We start from the raw sequence: 22,310 nt of genomic DNA on the forward strand, positions 1-22,310 counted from the left end.
TGTGCTAACCCTCTCCCTCTCATCCCACTGCAGTCCCCAGCTCGGCTGTAACCCCCCCAGAGTCACCCCAGTCAGACTCTCTGGGCTCCACCTACTCCATCAACGGGCTCCTGGGGATCGCTCAGCCGGGCAGCGACAGCAAGAGGAAAATAGACGACAGTGAGTGTCAGGGAACCAGAGGGCAGCTTGGGGTGCAGGAGGGTGGTCTGCTCAGGCTCCAAGGGGACTGGTAGCTCCGGACTTTGCAGAGGCTGGTGACTCCCACCTACAGCACATGGCCTGCCCCTAAGTTGGCCACAGTCCCCCAGCCTGGAGCCGGGTCCTCCCCGTCCCTCTGCAGCCCAGAGTCTGCCCCTCCAGTCCCGCCTGGGGCATGGGTAGGTGGGTCCCCTGAATGCTTTCTCCCTGCCTGGGGATGCCAGGTGACCAGGACAGCTGCCGGCTGAGCATCGACTCCCAGAGCAGCAGCAGTGGGCCCCGCAAGCACCTGCGCACGGACGCCTTCAGCCAGCACCACCTGGAGCCGCTCGAGTGCCCCTTTGAGCGGCAGCACTACCCGGAGGCCTATGCCTCCCCCAGCCACACCAAAGGCGAGCAGGTGAGCAGCCAGGTGAGTGATGGTGCAGTGGCAGGCAGGGGCCGCCCAATAGCACGGTCTCGGGAAGACTCCTAGGCTGCTTGCTGCTTGCCACCCGATCAACCAGAAGTTGCACCAGTGGGCCCAGGGTGCGTGCTTCCTGTGGCGCCTTGCAAGTCAGCCTTTATTTTACTAGATGCTGGTACCTTCCTCCTTCTGCCCCCAGCCCCCTCAGCTTCCCTCACTCTTAGCCTCTGAGCTCTGCCCTTTCCCAAAGAGCGACACACCCTGGCCTCGCCTTCCCTCTGTCCTCTGCGGCTTTCCCAGAGCAGTCAGGTCCTACAGCTCTGAAGCGGCAGCTCAAAGCCCTACACCATGACCTTGACGAGCACCGCCAGCGTACCCCCGGCCACTCACACCTGCACACCATAAGATCTGCTTTATTCACGCTCCCAAGCAGGTCCTTCCTGTTCACACCTCTCTGCCCTGGCACACAGCATGCCCGCCCCACGGAGCGCCTTGCCTTCCACCTTCCTGCCTGGAAAAGTACTGCTTGGCTGTCATCACGAGTCAGCTCAAGCACCCCTTACCCACGATTCGAGCCCTGCCCCACAGCCATGCTCCATGTCTCCCTGGTCCGTGCTTCTATCCAACCAGCACGCCACCCCAGTAACTTCTCACGGCCTACTCTAATTGCCCAGGGGGCAGAGGTATAGACAGTGGGTTTCCTAAGGCAAGGCAGCATCTAGAAGCATTTTTTTCTTTTTATTTTAATCTCCAGCACCAACGTGGTGCCCCTCTTAAAAGAGATACTCAGTAAACCGGTATTAGTGAGTGAGCTGAGAAATCCAGAACAATAAATTGCAGGTTGCGGGGGAGTTTTGATGTCTAGTGCTCAGGACAGGTAAAATGGTTTACAGTGGGTCCACTTCTGGGAAAAGCTAACAGAGACGTCCCTGGTCTCCCTCCCGAGGCCAGCAGAGACTCCAGAGCTCTGACAGAACTTCTAGGACCACCGGCCCCTCTGTTCATGTGTATCTGTCCACAGTAGCAGCGGCTCCCGTCCCCACTCCCATGTCCCCTCCCCAGGTCAGCCAGCTGAGGAATTCCCTTAGGGTGGGTCCGCTCACCCCACTTTGCTCATGCTGTCATTTGATCCGGCAGTGAGGCAAGCCTTACGCCTTGAAAGTCTGAGCAGGACAATGCGGACGAGGCCAATAAGGGGCTGAACCACGGCCAGTGACCGTCTGGGCTGCTGGGCCCACGCCAGCATCGCAGCTGGCTAGGCAATCTGCGTCAGCGATTTTTATCAGCCTGGGCTGTGGCCACCACGAGGGGGTGCAGAGAAAGTTGGCCGTCAGCAGACCTGGGGAGAGGGCCCGAGTGCTCATCTGAGAGTCAGCACACAGCTCCCCAAGGGACGTGCAGCTCTGGGCTCCCTCACAGGGAGCCCACTCTGTGTGCAAGCACCAGCTTTCCTGCAGAAATCCTGCTGCCTAGACACTGGGCACCCGCTGGGTCCCAAAGCCACCTCCTGGCTCTATGGCTAAGCCCCCAGAGGGCCCTGCCTGATGATGACAGGGAGACCAAGACCAGCATCAAGCTGGCCCATGCACATAGGGAATCAGGGTCTTAGAGAGTCGTGGAGCCACAGGGACCTTGGGGACCACGGAGCCCAGTCTTTCCATTTGTGTGGCGATAACCCAGGGCTGGGGGGTAGACAGAGCCTGGGGGAGTGATCGGTTGTGGAGCTCAGGTCTGCCAGCCTTGGTTTCCTTCTGACTGGCCTGCCGGCTCCCTGTTTTAGATACAGTGCTTCCACATCAGTTCTCACTCGAAGGCTAGAGAAAGAGAGTTTGAAAACCATGGAACTGCTCCAACCTCTTGTCCTATAGATAAGAAAGTGGACGCTCGGCAGTGTCCATCCACGATTCATTCCTCCCTCAGTCAATCTGCTCACTCATTCATTCACCCGGTTGGGTGGTAAGGGGCAGGGAGCGCCCAGCCTGTGCCGAGGGCTCCCTGTGTCTGAGCCCCTGCCTCTCCTGTCCTTGGTGACTCGGACTTTGTCATCCAAGGACACTGCGCACTCTCACCTGGCCCCAGGTAGGCCCTCTGGCCTGGGGAGCTGAGAGTGAGAAGCATAGGTCCTCACACTCGACCTCAGGATTGGGGGGGAAGGCACAGCCATCTTCCCTATCAGATCGACAAGGAGGAAAGCATTCAGCGGAAACACCACGTGGCCTCACTCCTGGTTCTGGTTGCTGTTTCACCACTAGGCACAGCCAGGAGTCACAGTGAGGAACAGTTCTTTGTCCTCTCTTTCACGAGGGCAACAAGAACACATCAGCCAAATGTGAATATTATGACAGCCACCGAGAACTTTGCAGCTTATGACTCTGCACAGAATTCAGAAATAATAATACCTTTTAGAGCAATGTCCTGGGCATTCTGTGCTAAGCATTTAATGTATGTATTAAAAAATCTCATATAGTCCTTACATCCGCCTGGTGACGCAGATTCAATTTTCCCTGTTAAAGGGATGAGTGGCTGATCATGGCAGACCCAGGCCTCAAGCTGGCCCATGTGCTAGAGCATTATGTCCCTGTGCACCCGGATTCAAGTTCAATCCCAGGAAGAAATCCGGCCATCACTGGGATGACTGGGGACTTTGGGGGGAACTGGGGGACATTTTATTTCCCCACTGAACTGTCTGGATTTGAGAAAGCTAGGGATTTTGAGTTTGTATTTGTTATCAAATCAACACAACCATAAGGCATTTTAAACTTTTCTTACACTCTCTAGAAATTAGGTATTTTGCTCAATTTCATTAAGCCTGACTCTAAGCAGCTTCCCCCTACCTCGAAGCAGGCCCGCCTCAGAAAACCATGGAACCAGAGAACCATTCAGTCAGTAATCACAGCCATATGACAATGGTGCCCTTGTGGCCTCTAGAAATGCCTGCAGCTTCCAGAAGTGCCTGGCAGGCAACCTGAAAAATGCCGTGGCCCTTTGGAGAACCCAGCTCCATAGAAATCGTTAGAAGTGAACCCATTATGTAACCACGGAGCGTTCGTTGCTTTTACCATTGCACACAGAGTGTGTTTGTGACGTGTGTGACCCACAAGCAGAGGACAGGTGTGTGCTTGTGTGTGCTATCCTGTCCCCCTCGAGGGAGGGAGTGACAGTGAGGGGTAGTGCACACTAGCCTATAACTGAACAAGGGAGAAAGAAAACCCCACAGGTACTTAATAAAGAGGATTTTGTTTGTTTTATTTTGTTTAAGCAAAATTAACCCCAAGGATCACCTTCCAGCAGAAGCAGCAAATTAAATTGACTTGGATATAGAGGAGAGGAAGAAGACAGCCACCTGTTGGGGGTGGGGGTGTTATATCTGCTGCTTCCCTGAAGGAAGAGCACCTGCGGCAGCCTAGCACCTGTGTCACTCTTGCCTGGGGACTTGCCTCTGGGCTTCAGGCTCTCCACCTATAAAACAGACACAGTATTGCCTGCTCATGTCACAGGGCTGTGGGGGTCAGCGGACAGGTTAATGTGGGCAAAGCTCTAATGTGCGCCCTTGGCAAACGGCTGTGGTTATGACGTCATCCAGTTGAGCGCAAGGTTGGGGAGCATGGACGGGAGAGCCAGACCTCTAGGTTTCCATCCTGCCTCTGCCCCATAGGGGAACCTACCAGGTTTCGTGGCCTCCGCGGCTGTGTTTCCCATCTGGAGAGGCTTAAACCAATGAATGGGTGAAGCACTCTGAAACCCGCCACAGAGAGACGGCTCCTGCCCTACAGCCTGTTCTCTGAGGGTCCAGACCCTGTGGGGTCAGCCAAGCCGTGGAGCCACCAGGTGGCTTTGAATCCTGGGGCTGCACTAGCAGAAGCTGGGAGCCGGGGATTGGGAGAACAGTGGGGTTGCCAGTCCAGTGGGAGAATAAGAAACCCAAGAACCCATTAACAGGCTAAGTGGAGTCCAGCTGGAGTGCAAAGAAGGAAGAAAGGAAAGGAGCCTTTCTGCGCAGATCAGGCGAGGACTGAGGCCAGGGGACCCCCACACGCTGACTTCTCTTTGTTCCCCAGGGTCTCTACCCGCTGCCCTTGCTCAACAGCGCCGCCCTGGACGACGGCAAGGCCACCCTGACCCCTTCCAACACACCCTTGGGGCGCAACCTCTCGACTCACCAGACCTACCCGGTGGTGGCAGGTACGATGCCTGGAATGTCTTGGGCCACGTGGGCCCAGCTGCGCAGAGGGGCTGGAAGGCAGAGCGTGGACGGCCCTGAGGCGGAGGTGGCTAGCGTCCTGGGCCTGCTGAGGAGAGGTGGGCTGTGCCGGCTGGGCCTCCGGGTGGGTACAGAGGGTCCGGCCTCCCGGTGGCCCACCGCCTCCTCCGCGCTCCCCCACTGCAGTGGGGGAGGGGAGGGGGCACACACAGTCCTTCCGCACCTCAGAGGCACAGCACGGAGGCAGAGCTTCTGTCTCCCCAGCCCCCACTCACCCCGAGGAACACGCGCAGCCCCTCCCATCACCCCCAGACTCAGAGAGGAGCCGTCTGCCCCAGCGCCCCGCCCGCTCTCCCCCAACCCCACATCTCATGGCTGGGTTTGTGCATGTGCCCACCCCATCATCTCACACCCCTCTCTCCTTGTTGTCTCCCTCCCTCCGGCAGATCCTCATTCACCCTTCGCCATAAAGCAGGAAACCCCCGAGGTGTCCAGTTCTAGCTCCACCCCTTCCTCTTTATCTAGCTCCGCCTTTTTGGATCTGCAGCAAGTCGGCTCCGGGGTCCCAGCCGGTGCCTCGGTCCCGCCCTTCAATGCCTTTCCCCATGCTGCCTCCGTGTACGGGCAGTTCACGGGCCAGGCCCTCCTCTCAGGTACGACAGGGAGGTCCCGGGCAGCTCTTGCGGGGGGTGGGAGCGGGGGAGGGATCTCAGGGCCGGCCACCAGTCCCCTGCTTTGGGGTCCAGCCCCCTCTCTGGCCTCCAGTTCTGTCCGCCATCACTCTATTCCCTAAATCTTCCCACAACTTTTGGACATGCCCATATGTGGAGCTCTGTGCTGGCAGCATCAGGCGGCGGGAGGGGCAGTCGATGCCCGGAAGAGGGGTGCCTGGCTGATTTCTAGAAACTTGCTCCAAAGCCCCAGGGACAAGCAGGGACGTTAAGGTCAGGAGCTGGGCAGTATAAAGCAGTGAACGCTTGGTTAGGGTGAGAAATAAAAAAGAAGGAAAAAAGAACTTTGGAGGGGAAAAAGTCATTGGCTTTTGTAGCCAATGAATGGACCAAATTTCTAAAGACAACAAGGTCTGTCCCCATTGGGTCTCCATAGTGTATCTCTTCTTATACCCAACTTAGCAGTGTCACCCTTGGAGAACACTGAAGCAGAGTTACTCACCAGCTTGAGAGAAGGGAGAACAGAGGGACCTTCCATCAGGAACCTCACTGGCTCAAAACATTTAAAGCTGGAAGCACTTCGGGGCATCTACAGCAAATCTGTCCTTACACTGATGGGAAACAGACCCAGGAAGGAGAAGGGCCTGGTTAAGGTCCCTGAATAGGCATGTGGTGTCTGGCAGAGTGAGGGCTCAACCTGCGTTCACCCCAAGTTATAAATCAAACTGGGTCTCCCCAGCAGAAGGACATCAGCCTATCCAGCCAGGGCCTGGGCAGTAGCCGAAAGAGTCAGGGTATCCAGCTTGGGCAGGTGGCCTGGAGTGGAATAAGCAAAGGGAGCAGAGACCCATTATCATCTCCAGATATCGGAAGGGCTTCCCCAGCAATGGGACTATTTGAGATATGGGCCCAAGGCATTGAACTAGAACCCAAGGAGGAAGCCAGAAGTGAGGCAGTCCTTCTGGGCCAGTGGTTTTCAACTTTCTGGGCCTCAAAACACTCTCTTGAAGTGACAGCTTTTACAGAAGCCAGGTATCCAAACCAGACAAATGAAGAGCTACTCTGTTTGAAGCAGGAACTCTGCCCCTGAAAGCCCTTGGACCACCAAACTAGAAAACCAAGACCTCTGCCTGCCCAGTAGGACCACAAGGTCGTTTATTCACGTCCACAGACCCTGTCGGATAGCTGCCTCTATATTCTGTCCGGCAGGCACCTGTGATTTTTACTCTCTGTGCATGCCCACCGTCTGATGTGGGAGGCCCTCTTGGAAGAAGTGGGCACAGAGGTAAAGGGTTAACAAAGGAAGTCCAGTGTGTGGGCTGAGAGACAGTGTTTCGGGGCATGGAGCAAGGAAGCGAACGTTGACTCAGAGTTCAAAATTTCAAAAGCTGGTGAAGTCAGCGGAGATGGGTCATTTGTTTTGACCAAAGTGATTAAAGAAGAAAAATCCGTGAGCTGAGTGGGATGATGTCAGCCAGAGAAAATGGGATAGGGAGGGTGGGAGGCGAGCCAGGGAGTAAAGGGACTCCCATCCCCTGCAGGGTGGAGAGGCCCGATCGTGGGTGAGGCTGCCCGCTTCGTGTGAATGGCAGGCCCGGAGCAGGAGGGCTGCAGTAAGGCAGCAAGGGGTGAGGTGTGGGTGAAGCGTGTGATGCTGGGGAACGGGACTTTGGTTACTGTGTGAGTCGCCCAGAGATTGGCAGGCCCAGTGGAGTGGAGAGGGAAGGGCAGGTGTCCATGGGAAGCGGTCTCGGGTAGTCGTATGAAGTATAGTTGGAACAGCCCGGGGCAAAGTGCTCCCCCACAGTCCCCCCACAACTTTCTCCCCTCCCGTCACCCTGTGAGGGCTTCAAGCACCTCCTGTCAACACGCAGTCAAACCGGGTGCCGCTTCCACTCTCTGCCAGTTCTTAGACTAGTGGCCATGCCGACTCTCTAGACCGACGGCAGGAAGGGAAGGTTATCCACCACATGGGGTAAGGAAGACGCCAGGGTGCCGAGCATGGCCCTGCGAGAGCCATTGGGGGGCTGCAAGGCTCGGAAGACGTGGCACCAGAGGCAGGGACTCAGAAAAGCAAGAGGTGCCCAGACTTGGAGGTACTGGGTCCAGGCAGGTTGCTAAGAACAGGAAGCAAGTCAGGGCTGCGGTTCACAGAGTTGGGCCAGCTCTGTAGCTAAGGATCAGCGTGTTCATGCAGAGCCCAGGGTGTTGACCCTCAGCTCCTTGAAGACCATCCACCTGTGGCCTCTGGTCAAGAATGGGCCTAAATGCGTAACCTGTGGCTGAGCCGTGGTGATCGGGATGTGAGGAGACCCAGGGAGAAGGAAGGCTAGGAGGAACGATCTCAAGAGTCCAGGAACCTAGAAATTGACCCAAAGAAGAAAGAGGTGAACTTGAAAGGAAGGGAAGGTAGCCCAGACTGAATTATTCTGAGGGAGTGCTGCAGACCAGAGGAAGGGGCAGGACAGCTGAGTTTTCCTTCCAGATTCAGCGTGGCCCTCCCGGCTCTCCTCCTCTGAGTGGCTTCCGAAGGATCCTCCCAGCTGCATCTCCATCTCCCCCCGGGGTCTTCTCCTCTCCTCGCTCAGTGGCTCTGATTGTGCGGTTTCCAGGGTGACGGTCCTTCTGGGTCTCAGCTTCTCCCTAATTAGCCAAAAAAGTAGCATCAGGGTTTGGGGAACAATAGGATTGCCCCTGATATTCCTGTCGTTTCCCTTCAGATGCCCCAGTCTGGGTCCCACACACTTGCAAGAGTGATATCAAGGCCATCCCTGTCCTGCCTGTCCTGGGGCTGATTCCAGCTCAGCTGATCAGAAAGCTCTGAGTTTGGTTTTATCATCAAAGAGTCCATTACCCGCCTCCATTCTTTTGTGCGAAATTATATTTAGTCCTGCCAAAGAGATTTCTGGATTGCTATAAATTTTCTTTGCTATCAGAACAAGATAAGGAATTGAAAAGGGGTCACATAGAGGGCAGACATCAAAGTGGACAAATAAAATTGTCTGCAATCACCTCTACCCTCTGAATTCCTCGGAGGAATGCTACCAATATTTAGAACTTTTACCAGTATTTCTAGGGCGCTAGGGTTTTCTTATAGAACCCCACTTCATAGCCAGCCAACATGGGCCTATATCTACATCACCTTCTGAAAAACAGGGCCGTGTTGGAAGTATATTTGAGTGCTGAGGAGATGCGAATCAGAAAAACTCAATGAGGAAGAGCCTTAAAAATAAGTAAGTCAGTTAAAGCTCATGGTTAGGCCACGTTGGAACTCATGTCCTCATGGTTTCTGTGGTTTCATTTCTGAGAAGTTTGCAAGGTTCGCGGCTTTCTGGAAGAAAGCACTTATGTAAGGAACGGAAGCAGAGTTTTGAGGGATTGACAAGGAAGTTAAAGGGGCCACAGCCTGGGTGAGAGCCACCCTATAGAAAATCTTGCTAGACTTCCCAGGAGGGCCAAGTTTCCTGGAAGCCTTTGGGATATGCCTCTGGCATTTGATTCAGAAACTTCTGTCCCACCGGGAGAAAACATGGGGACTGAGGAGAGGTGAAGATTGAAATCTCAGAATTTAAGGGAGTGAGACTGATGAATGTATTTCTAAGAGCAGTCTAAGGGCTGGTTTCGTGGGATGGGGTCCCACAGGGCAACTGCGGCTAAATTAAATTGTGGCTTCAGGGGACCAGGACCCAGGGCTGGGTCCACGGAGCTTCCAAGCTCAAGAAGCAGTAGGATGGGACAGGGTGGATGAGAGTGGGAAAAAGGGGAATGCGGGACCACAAGAGGCCTGGAGAGTACCTAGGCCAGCACCAGCAAAGAGGAGGCCTAAGAGCCAAGACTGACCTCCTCACCTCCAGCCACAGTCTTGGTAGACACAGATACAGCCTCAGAATCCTGCTCAACACAGTGCACCAGGGAGCCCCTACCAAAGAATTTAGGGGTAAACTGAACCTAATTTGCAATCTCTTATTTAACCTAGCTCTTCACGAGACAGACAGGAAGATGTAATTCAGAGCAATTAAGGGGTTTGTCACTCAGCCACAGTCTGGCTTCTAAGCAGGAGGAGGAAAGAGAGAAGCATCAGGCTTGAATTAGCCACCACCCTTTTCCATCACTCTCCTTTGCATGCACCTGTCTACCCTCTGTACCCCTGCAACCCCACAGGCTTCTTGTCACCCCTTTCTCTCATGGGCTCCAGTACCTGGCCAGGTGCTTCATCTGAGGGCTGAAGGGGCTGAGTCTGATAGCTGATTGTATTGCACTCTTCTTGGAAGAGAGATCAGATTTTACTTTGGTATATCTTCTGCGTATTTCTCCCTCTACTTCTGAATATACTGAAATTTCCTTGCCTCACCTGGGTTTCCAGTCCCTCATCTGTTTGGACCCTGGGTCAAGTGAACTGAACCCACCTGCAGAATTTGGGTAGATTCTTCCCTGTTTGGTCCAGCATCAACCACAGCAGGACATTGTACTAAAGTCAAACAAATTAGGAGGTGGTATATGAAAACATTCACATAGCTTTAGATAATAAACACTGATGGCTTATTCAAATTTGTTCTGTAATGGTTCCCATGACATGTAGTCATTTATAGAATGTGTCCATTGCCCTGCTCAGTGTCCACCTGTAGCATGGAATGCTGGCTCTGAGTTATACTGGTCATACTGTAGCAGTAGTAATAAGGTGCATAAGGCTACTCTTCCTGTTTTCCTCCCACTTTGCACACGAAGACACAAGCTTGGGCACATAGGTGACTGGTCTAAGGGCACTTGGAAAATTAGCTGTAGCAGCAGACTAAGGACTGAGGTCCTCTGGTGCCCACACCATTCCCTCCAGAGAAAGGGCAGAGGCCCAGAAGGCTGGGTCTTGTCTGCTGACCCCCAGGCTTGCCTCCACACGTCCATCTGATCTCGTGCCCCATCTTGAGTTAATGGCGGCCCTGCTAATTTAGCATTCTTATTCACTGCTGTATTCCCAGTACTCAGAAAAGTGCCTAGGACATCATACTTACTCAAAAAATCTTTACTGAATGCACAAACAGTCGTCAGGGAATCCCTAGAAATCAAGGTAAGAGTTAGTCCTTCCGGTATCGACGACTCATAAGGTTCCATGGGACGTACCTTCCCTTTCATCATTCCTGGCCACCCCTTGGAGAGTTTGAAGCATGCAGGACCTGGGGCAAGGGGGGGGGGAAACTTGGGGGGGAAAAAAGTTGGACAAGCAGGGATATAGAAAGAATGACCTTGGCAAGTTGGTTGACAGGCTCACAGGGTGTCCATGCAAGTCCTAGGAGAAGAAGCAGCCCCTTTGCGGAAGAGGCAGAGGCATTTGGGGGAAATGGTCATAATCGAACATAATGGTTCTCAACCCAGGACGATTTTGCCCCCTGGGGACATAGGGCAATATTTAGAGATATTTAGGGTTGTCACACGGTGGGGGCGGGGGAGGGTGCTGGGCTGCTGCTACTGACACCTTCTGAGTAGATACCACGGGTGCTGCTGAATGTCCCGCAATGCAAGGAACAGCCCCCTCGCAAAGATGGCACCAAATGTCAAGAGTGCTGGAGTTGAGGAAATCCCATAACCATCACCAAGAACTGGGTTGACCAAATAATTCATCACTCACACTGGGCATTTGAGAGTGAAATGGGCATTATTAATACATATGCTGGCATGGGGGTCCTAACCTGGGCAGAAGTGGGCAAGCCAGGATGTGCTACCAAGAATCCCTGGGTGAGGGAAGAGTTCCATCCGGGCCTGTGGGACATGGTGGCTGCGGAAGAAACACAGCCAGTCAGATGGGGGCCTTCAAAACGGGAAGGCTTGACTTCTGGGTATAAGGAAGAAGTAAAGCCAGGGCAATCAGACAGGTCTCCAGAGCTGCCTCAGTGCCACTGAGGCAAGGGCATTATAAACAGAGGGGGGTGTCTGTTTTACTGAAAATGTGGGGTTTTCCCTCCCTCAGATATGGGGTTACCAGTTGTCTAGTTCATGTTCACATGTAAACGCTGAGTATCTCCCAGCCCACATCTCCTTTCTAGGTCAGGGATCACCGGTAGGTTTTGTGTCCTTCACAGCTCTGATAGGAAGACCCTCTCTGGCCCCCTGGCAAACAGTACAACGATTGATTAGCAGTGTCTGCCTCGGATCCAGAAAAAGGGTGGTCAAAGGTAGTGGCCCAAAGGCCACACCTGTGCCATCCCTTGCTCCTGAGCCTCAGAACTGGGGCTGGGAGACCATGAGTCTGAGTCCAGTGGCCTCTGACCTATTACGGCTGCACCCACTGCTGTTCTCGATGCTGGCGGGATAATAAGGACCCAGAAGACATAGCCTCCAGCCTCCCTCCAACAGCATGAGCTTTTTGTGAGTGAATTAAGATTCATGCAAGTGAAATCATTGGATAATACAGGACTGCAATAGGCAGGTGCTCTCTGCACAGTGCGGCCTGCACCCTGAACTCGGAGAAGGGAGGAGGGGGAAGCGGGTTTGGAGAGTGGCTTGAGAGAGAGCTGGCCTTGGCACGAGGAAAGACTTGCTGAGCCTCAGGGAAGCAAGACAGGAAGTGCCAGAGCCCACAGTAGCTGAGCTAATGATTCCTCGTTGTATTTTTCCAGGGAGAGAGATGGTGGGACCCACACTGCCCGGATACCCACCCCACATCCCCACCAGTGGACAGGGCAGCTATGCCTCTTCTGCCATCGCGGGCATGGTGGCAGGTAAGGAGGCAGGGGGCTGGGCAGGAGGGGAGTTCTACAAACAGGAGGTGTGGGCCAGAGGTGGAGCGTGAGGGGACAGGAGGGTGTGTCCCATGCACAGACTTCCCAAAGGGCATGGCAGGACCCACCAAAGGGCACATGTTGTAAATGCCTCCAGGCAAGATGTTAGTTCTGGGTCCTTAACTCTCCCCTGCTCAACCTCCTTCTTCCCACATGCTCCCAGACTCCCTATGATGAAATGGGCGGGGCGGAGACAGACCAGTGTTCAAATCCAAGCTCTGCCACTTCCTCCATTGACTCAGTGAGCCTTGACGGAGAGCCTTGATGGAGAGTGCTTTAAAGGTCCGCAGAGCGATGTGAGCTGAACACCAGCCTGGCCCTTGAACCATCCATGGTCTTCCAGGCATTTCCCTCTGGTGAATCTGTATGCCCTTTCTGCACAGTCTGAGTGTGAATGGTGTTGGTGATGATGATGATGATGATGGTTGACATATACCTTCCTTTACACCCCACCCCCACTCAACCCTGTATGGGTGGGACCCATGTTCTAGGGACTCCCAGGGTACCCAGGAGACTTGCTGGGATTTCTCCACCATCATTCGAACCGTCCTGGATTCCTGTGTGCCAGTCCTTTGGGTTTCTTTATCTACCAGCATGATCATTGCTCAAAAGTAACCCGGGGTGTCAAGGTGTAGGCGAGGGAGGAAGACAAGGGGCGAGTCACATTCCCTCTGTTAGGGAGTTATGGGAAGAACCCAAGGGTGGATAGCGCAGAATCAAGCCATTTCTACTGCCTCAAGAGGTCCTAGGACCTGGAGCTTCTTGAATGGGCTGTGAATCAGAGCATCTGTGAGCCCCATGCCAGCCTCTGTGGCTCTGACCCCAGACCCTTAGCAGATACACCCAGGCCTGCTTCCCTCCCTCCCTGGCAGGGACTGTTCTTTGCCAGGCACCCACTCTGGGTGCCCAGTGCTGAGGCAGGTGGGCTGGGCTCTCCTGGGCCGAGGGCGGGGAGGGAGACTGGAGGGAAGGAAGGAGGCTCCGAGCTCCCTGGGAACCTGCTGAGCTGGCACTTGTTGCCGGCCTGGTTACCGTGGCGATGTGCTTAATGCAGCGTTGAAAATACAGAATACTGACTCCTCTCTCCCTCCTGGCCCTGGACTCCCTCCCTCCCTCCCTTCCTCTTCTGGAGCGTGAAATGAGATTGGTCAAGATAAAAAAGGAAAAGATTCGGTTATTTTTTTAAGAGTGTGGATAATGGGGCCTCTCAATCAAAATCCCAGGCTCCAGTCGGCTCCCCCATCCCCCTTCCAACCTCTCCACCTTCCAGGCCGCCTGCTTAGAGGAGGAGGAGGGAACAGAAAGCACAGGGCTTTTCTCTTAATTATGAATCATTCCCCAGGGCCAGGCCCAGGGCAAGGGGGTCCAGGAGCCTGGAGTCTGACCTGGGAGGTAGCTGGAAGGTTTGGGCCGCTCATCAAAGGCCCCCAGGTGTTTCGAGAAAGATCTCATCCTGAGTGAGTGTGGTGGGAAAAAAAGAAAAAAGAACAAAAAAAAATACAATACAGTTGATGAACTACCATTGAATTGCAAAAGGATGGGCCTTGCCTTGCATGGGGCTCCCCAATCAGTTGTGTGTAAATAAGTTTCCAGAAAATGGAATACTATTTAATGCATCATCTGGGTCCTAGGAATGCCACGGTACAAATGAAGTCTTTTTTTTTTTTTTTTAATTTATTTTATTGAGAGGGAAAGAGTACAAGCAAGGGGAGCAGTAGAGGGAGAGGGAGAAGCAGGCTCCCTGCTGAGTAGGGAGCCCGATGTGGGGCTCAGATCACAGAACCCTGGAATCATGACCTGAGAAGAAGGCAGACGCTCAATGGACTGAGCTCACCCAGGCGCCCTGTACAAATGAATTCTTAAGGAAGGTTGTGTTTTTTTTTCCCCATAAAATATTATTTGTCCATCTCTTACCAGTAGCCACAATCTTCCAGTGGGCTGAATGGTGATGCTTTCCATTAAAATTAATAAACCTTCACTGATCCTCCTCCTCTCTCTCTCTCTCCCTGCCTCTCTGCCTACTTGTGATCTCTGTCTGTCAAATAAATAAATAAAATCTTAAAAAAAATAAAAAATAAACCTTCACTGAGCATCTATTGTGTGCTAGGTGCAGAACATGTGCTTAATGCAAGGCATACCAGTGAAGTCTTCAATCACCTATGGAAGGAAGGTGAAGATCATTTATTATGCACTTCTGTGTGCCTGGTCATTCATAGATACAACTTTCTTGCTTAATCCTCACCGTAGGACGAGGAGGCAGGTATAATTCTAGTTTAATATAGATAAGGAAACAAGTTTAGTGTGCTCAGGGTCTCCATGAACCGCACTAGGTGGTTGAGTTGTTCAAACACAGGTCTTCTGATTTCAAATCTAGGGCTCTTCCTACTATATGGCACTGCCTCCTACAATACCAGAAATAACAACACATATTCTAACAAAGCAACACAAGAACAGGACCAGGACAGACTTCTCTTATCCACTCATCTGTTTTGCTTTCTCATGGTTGTTGTTGTTCCTGCCCCATTAACAGAGTTGATGACCCTCATACCAGCTCTAGTGCGGACCGGCAACTCCAGACAGATGGATCCATTCATCCATCCACTCAGCTTTCCACCATGTGTCTTTGTACACATTTTCCACCTATCCGTGCTTCTTCTTACCCATTCATCCCTCCTTCCATCCTCCGTCTTTCCATTCATCTTTCCTTCCATCCATTGTTCCTTCTATGCACTAATCTATCCAACCTTTCTTACATCCATCCTTTCAGTGAGCCATCCATCCTTCTATCCACCCACCCATCCATCCATCCATCCATCCATATATCCTTCCATCCATCCATCCATCCATATATCCATCCATCCATCCATCCATATATCCTTCCATCCATCCATCCATCCATCCACATATCCATCCATCCATCCATCCATATATCCTTCCATCCATCCATCCCTTCATCTATCCATCTTCCTGCCATCCATCCTCCATTACCCAGCCTTTCAACCATTCTTGCATCCTTCCATTCATTCACCACCTTTTCACCTAACAAATGTCGGTTGAATGTCTGTGGCATAGGATGCTGGGGGGTTATAGCAGTGAACAAGGCAGGTCCCTCTATTCATGGAGCTTAGGACCTAATAGTGGAGGGAAAAGTACAGTAAACAAGTCAATGAATGAATAAAGAAGATAATTTCAGATAGTGATTAAGTGCCGTGAAGATAATAAAGTAGAATGATGTCACAAAGAGCCACAGGGAGAGGAGATCACTACTTTAGATTTGGTGAACAGGGGAGACCTCTCTGAGAAGGTGTTCAAAGTGGTTAGCCAAGTGATGAACTGGAGCAGGCCATCCCCAGCCCAAAAGAACAGCAAGTGCAAAGGCCCTGAGGCAAGAACCAGTTTAGCATGATCACACATGGAAAGGGGGTGAGTATATCTAAGAACAGCAAGTGAATGGGGAAAGCATTACAAAAGGAGGGGATTTGGGGAGTGGCTGGGTCAAATTTTAAGACTACTTGGGCTTCTAGGAAAACAGAGAGTAGCTAGTCAAAAGCAGAAACACAGAGACCAGTTAAGGGAGGGACAATTGCAATAGTTCACTCAAGACATGACCATGGGCGCCTGGGTGGCTCAATAGATTAAGAATCTGCCTTCAGTTCAGGTCATGATCCCAGGGTCCAGGGATCATGTCCCGCATGGGGCACCCTGCTCAGCAGGGAGTGGCTTCTGCCTCTCTCTCTGCCCTTGTTCATGCTTTCTCTCTCTCTCTCTCTCTCAAATAAATAAATAAAATCTTAAAAAAAAAAAAAAAGACAGATGGGGCTTGGGCTGGGGAGGTAGCAATGAAGGAGGAGAAAAGAGACACTGAGGCTATGTTAGTGGGATAGCCAACAATACTTACTGGTGATTTGGCTGTAGGGGTTCCAAAACAGAGGCTACAAGGATGACTCCTAGGCTTGGGGCTTGGGAAAATGCATGACTGGTGGTGGTGGCAAGTAAAAATGTGGGAGACCAAGAGAGAAGGAGGTAGAGCGTGTGGCACGTGGAAATTAAGAGTTCTATAGGCCCCAAGAGGATTGAGACACCTCCAAATACCCAGTTTAATAAGGCAGTAGCACTGATATATGTCTCAAGTCAGGAAAGAATTCTGGCTAGGGCATAAATTTCAGCCATCGTACTGAGCTGTTATTTAATGCCAAGGGATTAGACAAGATCACTAGAAAGAGAATGTGGATGGAAAATCACAGAAGGCTCACAAACCAGGCCTTCAGCATTTAGAGCTCAAGGAGAGAAGAAACCAGCAAAGAGAGTGAGTGGGGAAGGACAGTGGATCCGGCAGCAGAGGCATCACAAAACCCAAAGGCGTTAGAAGGAGCGATGACCTGAATCACGGTCAGCTAGGAGGTCGGAGGAGGGGATAGGGAGGGGATAGGGGAGTGACCATTGCAATGATTGGCGTGGAAGTTGTGGGATTTCGGGGATCAGCACTCCCGTCGGGAATAAGAGGTAAGGGCAGAAACCAGGAAGGAAGCACAGAAAGGGGCTGGTAGCCAGAGTTGGGGCAGAAAAAAACAATGCAGAAGATGGCAGAGCATGTTTGCTGGGTGGAGGAAGTGGTAATTAGGAAGGAGAGATTGACAGAGCAGAAAAGAAGGGACAGATTGTAGGGCCAAGACCTTGGAAGGGTGAGTGGGTTGGGATGCAGAGTAAAGCGGACAGGGGATAGCCCTGAGGTAGAGCGAGGCCTTTCGTGGGTGTAGGGGCCTTTCATCCATGTGGCTGGGGCAGGTGGACGGATCTGGTGGCGGGGAGAAGCTGCTCCCAGGCATGTACCCCCTCCTGTGCCCCCAGCCCTACACCAGCCTCCATATAACCAAAGCATATAGGTACTTGGTGAATATGTGTTTAGTAAGTAAGTGTGTGAGTGAGTGAAATGCATGGGTAAGTGACAAAATGAGAGAGGAAGCAATGTGTATTTTCCACCAATGTCTTCCTCGTGCTTCTGAGCCAGCAGTGTTTGGCACCGGGTGGAAGAAAAGGCACTGGGCCCCTGGCTTCCCACTAGGGTGCTCTGATACCAGGCTGTTCTGGGGTCCACCAGCAATAAATGGGGAACAGTTAGCATTGTGGGACACAAGGAAGACCCCTGGAGTAGGAGCGAGGGGCTGGGATTCTAGTGCAGGCTCTAACTGAACACGGGACCTGGGGTAAATGTCTCTCCCTCTCTGGGGAGCGGTTTCTTCATTCGTGATCCTCTGTTGAGCTTTATTCTAGCACCTGCTTAATGGGAAAATAATCAAAGTTAGCATGTTTTGAGAGCTTTTTATATAGCAAGTGTGGGGCTCACCATTTAATGAATATTATCTAATTTAATCGTCCCTAAACCCCACGAGACAGGGACAATAATTCACCCCATGTTACAGATGAGGAAATCAAGGCTCCGAGAGGAGACGTAACTGGCCAGAGTACGCAGCTGAGGAGTGGAGAGCAAAAATTTGACTCCAGGCAGGCCAGCTGTGGATCTGGTGGTGGGGAGCTGGAGCTGAAACGCTTGCACTTTCAAGCTTCCCTTCCAGAGTCTGTGAAAGAGACGGGAAGCCACAGAAGGTCCTCAGACCCCAACAGCAGATGAGGTTTTGAAAGGCCGTGCGGACTGACGGGATGGCGGGGTTGGCAGGAACCTGGCTTTGTCTCGGCTCAGAAGCACGTAAAGGAATTATCTGGAATTCAGAGTTAGAGCCCTAAGGTCAAGTTCTGCTCTGCTATTTGCCGCCAACGCCAACGTGGGATTTGAGGCAAACTGCTTAATCCTGGGGCACTCCCAACATCTTCCCTTATAAATTGGCGGTATTAATGGGGGCTTGAGAGCTAGCTGGTGAGGATAAAGGGGATGAGTGAGTGGGAAAGCGTTTTGCAGTCTTTAAGCTCCCTGGGGAGTACGGATGGTACTGGAGAGGGCTGCTTGGGTCTGTTGCTGTCGTCTGCGATTTCTCTGGTCAGTCACTCCTTTGGTAAAGCCAAGAATCCACTCACAGAAGGAGGTGATCTGATGAACTTTGTTTCAATTCATGCACGGAGCAAGTCCCAGGACAGATTTCCCTACAGGGCGTTCCCTCCCTCTGCTCTTTCCTCTAATCCTCACTCGGGACCCCCTCCCCTCCCCGCCACCTCACCCCCGCCCCTAACAAACTCAGACCTAGGGAGGCTAACAAGTGTATGACCTGAGGATTCTTTCTGTGGCTGTTTCTGGCCCCTCTCACTCCCTAAGGCCCCTCCTGGAATGGCCTTCTGCCGGAGGTCCACGCAGCAGAAAAAGCGGCTACAACTTGGGCCCTAGAGTCCCAGTGCAGCTTCCAAACACCACTAAGCCCTGCAGCTGCGTGTGCTTCTGCAGGTCTCCAATCCTCAGCTTTTTTACCTGAAAAATGGGCCTTAAAATATCACGCCCCTCCTGGGGTAGCCAGGAGGACTGAGCTTGTCAGGGCAGTGCCTCTGGTACCTGGCAATAAAGGGCTCTGTCCAAAGTGATGCAGACTAGGGACCCCCAAAGGTGGGTCCTCTGAGCTCACCTTGTCCTGCCCCGGCTTCCCCTGTGCCCCAGGGCTCACCCAATGGCAGCCCTGCAGACCCTTCTCCCCACCCCCAAGCCTACGGTGGTGTGTCCACCTCACAGGCCTCTCACCTGTGTGCCTCCAACAGGAAGCGAATACTCTGGCAATGCCTACAGCCACACCCCGTACTCCTCCTACGGCGAGGCCTGGCGCTTCCCCAACTCCAGCTTGCTGAGTAAGTCCGCTCGGGGCCTCCCAGGCCCTCTGCTGCATGGGGTAGGGTGGGGGTACAAGGCTGGGCTGGGCCAAAAATCCGTCTGAAAGGCAGCCGGAGGCCCAGAGGAGATGGAGGGTCTGGGGAGACAGGTGCTCTTGGCAGGCCAAGCGGGTGGAGGGAAGCCAGAGCCCCGGGTTGTCTGGAGGGAAAGCACAGAAGCGGGAGGCTTTCTTCTCCCTGTCATGCTCCCTCCTGCCGCCTGAGGCCATGTGTCCGGTGTAAGATTCGTAGCTCAGGCCTTGGGAGGGCAGGGGTGGACTCAAGAAAAGTCTCAGAGTGGACTTCCCGTCTTCCGGGGCTCAGAGTGCAGCCGCGTCCAGCCGCGGTGACTCTGAGACAGGGGCGCCCAGCAGGATGCCAGCTGCCCTCTGGCCCCTGGGAGTGCGCTGTTGGCAAACGGAGGCCATCCTGCTGTACACATAAACCATCTCAATGTCGCACGGGGGCTCATGACTCCAGATCAAAACCCTCACACGGGATCCTTTGTTCACATTCCCAATATCTGGCTTGAGAGGCAGATGCCCCCTTCCGTGGAAGGTCCAGAGAGTGAGCCGTGGGTTCCCCTTCACCCATCTCTTGACCCAGGGCCATGGGCTAGATACAGAAGCTTTTTAGGAAACCAGGCCCCATAAATGGAAACTCAAGGGATTCTGCTAGAGTCTCCCCGAACGATGACCTTGAGGGTCTCAGAGCAAACCTGAGCCCAGGAAAAGCGATGAGGCCAGTGTGGCCCACCCCATGGGCACTGTCATAGGCCTGGCAGGACCATCCATCTCCAAGTCTCCCTCTCCTGCCATGACCCCCTGGCATTCCAGAAGCGACCAGAAGGATGGCTCACCTGGGCTCTGTTTGCCAGATGGGTTCAACTCTAAGCCACCTTTCTGTTCGATTTTACCAGAAAGGATGAGGCTGCTGAGCTGGGCCAGGGGGCAGGGCACCTCCCTGCCAACCCCACCTGGGCTGCCTATCCTGCAGGTGGACAGTCTCCCCAGGGAGGCCCTCAAAGGCACATTTCCCCTGGGCACTCGGGATTCTAGTCCTTCTGGGCCCTAAGAGGAAGATTCTCTGACCTCTCACTGTTTGGGCAAGGGTTGGGACGGCCTCAGGAATCCCCCAGTGTGCTTGGTTCTTCGGGGTTCCAGATGTAACTGCTGCCAATTGCCCTTTCCCTGAGACGAGGGTGTTGAAGGTCAAGGCGATCCTGGGAGGAGAGGCAAGAAGCCACAGTTCTCATTCTGGCCAGAAACCCGAAGGTGAGGCCGGAGAAGGAGGAAATAGGGCCAGAGAGGAGTTAATCTTTGATGATCAGATAGGCCTAAGGAGTAGATGATTAACTTATGTTGTCTTCAAGGTTAGCAGATGCAGGAGAGACTGTGTGGTGCAATTTCCACTCTGACCAGCGGTGTGGTTGTTGTTGTTGTTTTTTTTTTTTTAAACATGTCCAGGTTCCCCGTATTATTACAGTTCCACATCAAGGCCAAGTGCGCCACCCACCACCGCCACGGCCTTTGACCATCTGTAGTTGCTATGGGGACAGTGGGAGCAACTGAGCACCAGGAGGACTTGGCCTGGGACAGGCCTCAGAGAGTCACACAAAGGAATCTTTATTTATTACATGAAAAATAACCACAAGTCCAGCACTGTGGCGCACTCCCTGTGTGGTTGTTTTAATGAACCATGAAAGACAGGATAACTTTGGAGAAGGCGAAACTGTCCTCTAAGACTCCATAAGGAGGGGCAGGAGTCCCAGGGAAAGAGAGAAAGGTTCTGTTCCAAAAGAGAACGGAACGGAAAAAATGCGGAGAGAAGAAGGAACAGTCGAAGAGCTCGAGAGGGATGGCACAGGGGCCCACGATGGGCTTAGGACCCCACGATGGGCTTAGGACCCCATGGGGGCCCCCTGGCTCCTCCATCGACAGGCTCTCGGAGGTGCGGCCCACACCCCGCAGCCAGGCACCAATGCTCCCGTCACGGCCCCTCGGAGAGCCGCCTCCCGCCTGCCCCACAGCTGAGGCTCCGGCTGTCCACCTTCTCCGCTCAGCTTGCTTGGCATTTCTGCACCTCCCTCCTGGCCAGGGCTGAGGGCTGGGTCAAAGCCGGAAGCTCCTCCTGATGGTCACCGGGACCTTCCTGCCGCCTGCCGCTGAGAACCTGTGAGCACGCCCCAGTTCTCCGGTGGATCACCCCCTCGCAGCCAGATCAGCCCACTCCAGCAGGAGACAACCATTCCCAAAGGCACCCCACTCCCAACCCTGGCTCCTGGGGAGTCACCTGCAGCCCTGGGGTAGAGCGAGGCCCAATTGCTGGGGGCCCGCTTCCCTTCCCCGACAGCCCCTGCCCTGCCAGGTGTGCCCCCTGCAGCCCCAGCCCACAGCAACTCAAGAGTCCCCGTGGCGACCCCCCAAGCCAGCATGGAGGTGCCCTCTCCGGCTTCCCTGCCCTGCAACCCTTGCCCCCGCCAAAGCCTGACTGTAAATACTATAAATGAAGCTCTGTTTGGGTCAAGCTTCCCTCATTCCACCCCCAGACTTTGGCCTCTCAGTGAATTGTCTCCCTGCCATGTTGGGCTTCTCTCCTTGATGCTTCTTTTCTTTTTTTTTTTTTTTTTTTTTTTTTTTTTTTTTTAAAGACAACCCATCATTACCACATAACTCAATAAACCATTACTCTTCGTCTCAGGCTTTGGGGTTGGCTGGGGAAGGAAGCAGCCTGGGTCTGGGCTTTCTCCGGAGAACTTCAGAGCCCCCATGGACCACGAGCTCACTGTGGGGTGGGGGGCGGGGAGCTGAAGGACCGTGGGCTGCCCAGAAGCCCTGACTTCGCATTCCCCCTCTCCCTCTGTTGCTAGACGTTGAACTCCGGGCAGTCCCATCTCCTCAACTTTGATTTCCACTGTGAGTGAACACCAGGACAAAATGAGCACATGGCCCGGTGCCCGGGGCCAGTCTTAGACTTCCCACAAGTAGTCGCTCTCGTTATTCACAGGAAGCCAGAGAAAGCTGCAGGGAGGACTGGAGAAGGTTCTGGAAACACAATAACCTGGGGCCTACATAACAGCTCCCGTGCCTCCTGGAGCGGGAGAGGAGGAGGGGTGAAGACGTCTCCTGGGCAGTGCTGTGTGCCAGAGTCGGTGCGAAGGGCATCCAATAGATAAGTTGGGATTAGCTCCATTTTACATTTGAGGAAACTGAAGCTCAGACAAAATGAAATAACTTGCTCAAGGGGGAAATAGTGGGTTC

At 53.3% G+C, this 22,310-nt stretch overlaps 1 protein-coding gene across 7 annotated transcripts in view; it reads left to right on the forward strand.

The window, feature by feature from the left end:
* The window catches only part of PAX8 (paired box 8), a 57,416-nt gene extending 35,666 nt beyond the window's left edge, over positions 1-21,750 (forward strand). For 2 of the 7 annotated variants that reach the window (XM_004742390.3, XM_045079126.1), the window contains 7 exons: positions 34-159; positions 423-610; positions 4,663-4,786; positions 5,252-5,458; positions 12,085-12,186; positions 18,943-19,029; positions 20,517-21,750. In XM_004742390.3, the coding sequence (XP_004742447.1) occupies positions 34-159; positions 423-610; positions 4,663-4,786; positions 5,252-5,458; positions 12,085-12,186; positions 18,943-19,029; positions 20,517-20,593 (911 nt within the window). In that variant the 3' untranslated portion in view covers positions 20,594-21,750. The remainder of the gene's footprint in view (positions 1-33; positions 160-422; positions 611-4,662; positions 4,787-5,251; positions 5,459-12,084; positions 12,187-18,942; positions 19,030-20,516) is intronic. The other 5 variants (XM_004742386.3, XM_013051235.2, XM_013051237.2 and 2 more) reach the window with 3 other exon arrangements.
* The last annotated feature ends 560 nt before the right edge of the window (positions 21,751-22,310 follow it).

This window comes from Mustela putorius, unplaced genomic scaffold (assembly GCF_011764305.1).
Source record: "Mustela putorius furo isolate JIRA1106 unplaced genomic scaffold, ASM1176430v1.1 tig00000281_pilon_pilon_pilon, whole genome shotgun sequence".
Lineage (NCBI taxonomy): Eukaryota > Metazoa > Chordata > Mammalia > Carnivora > Mustelidae > Mustela > Mustela putorius.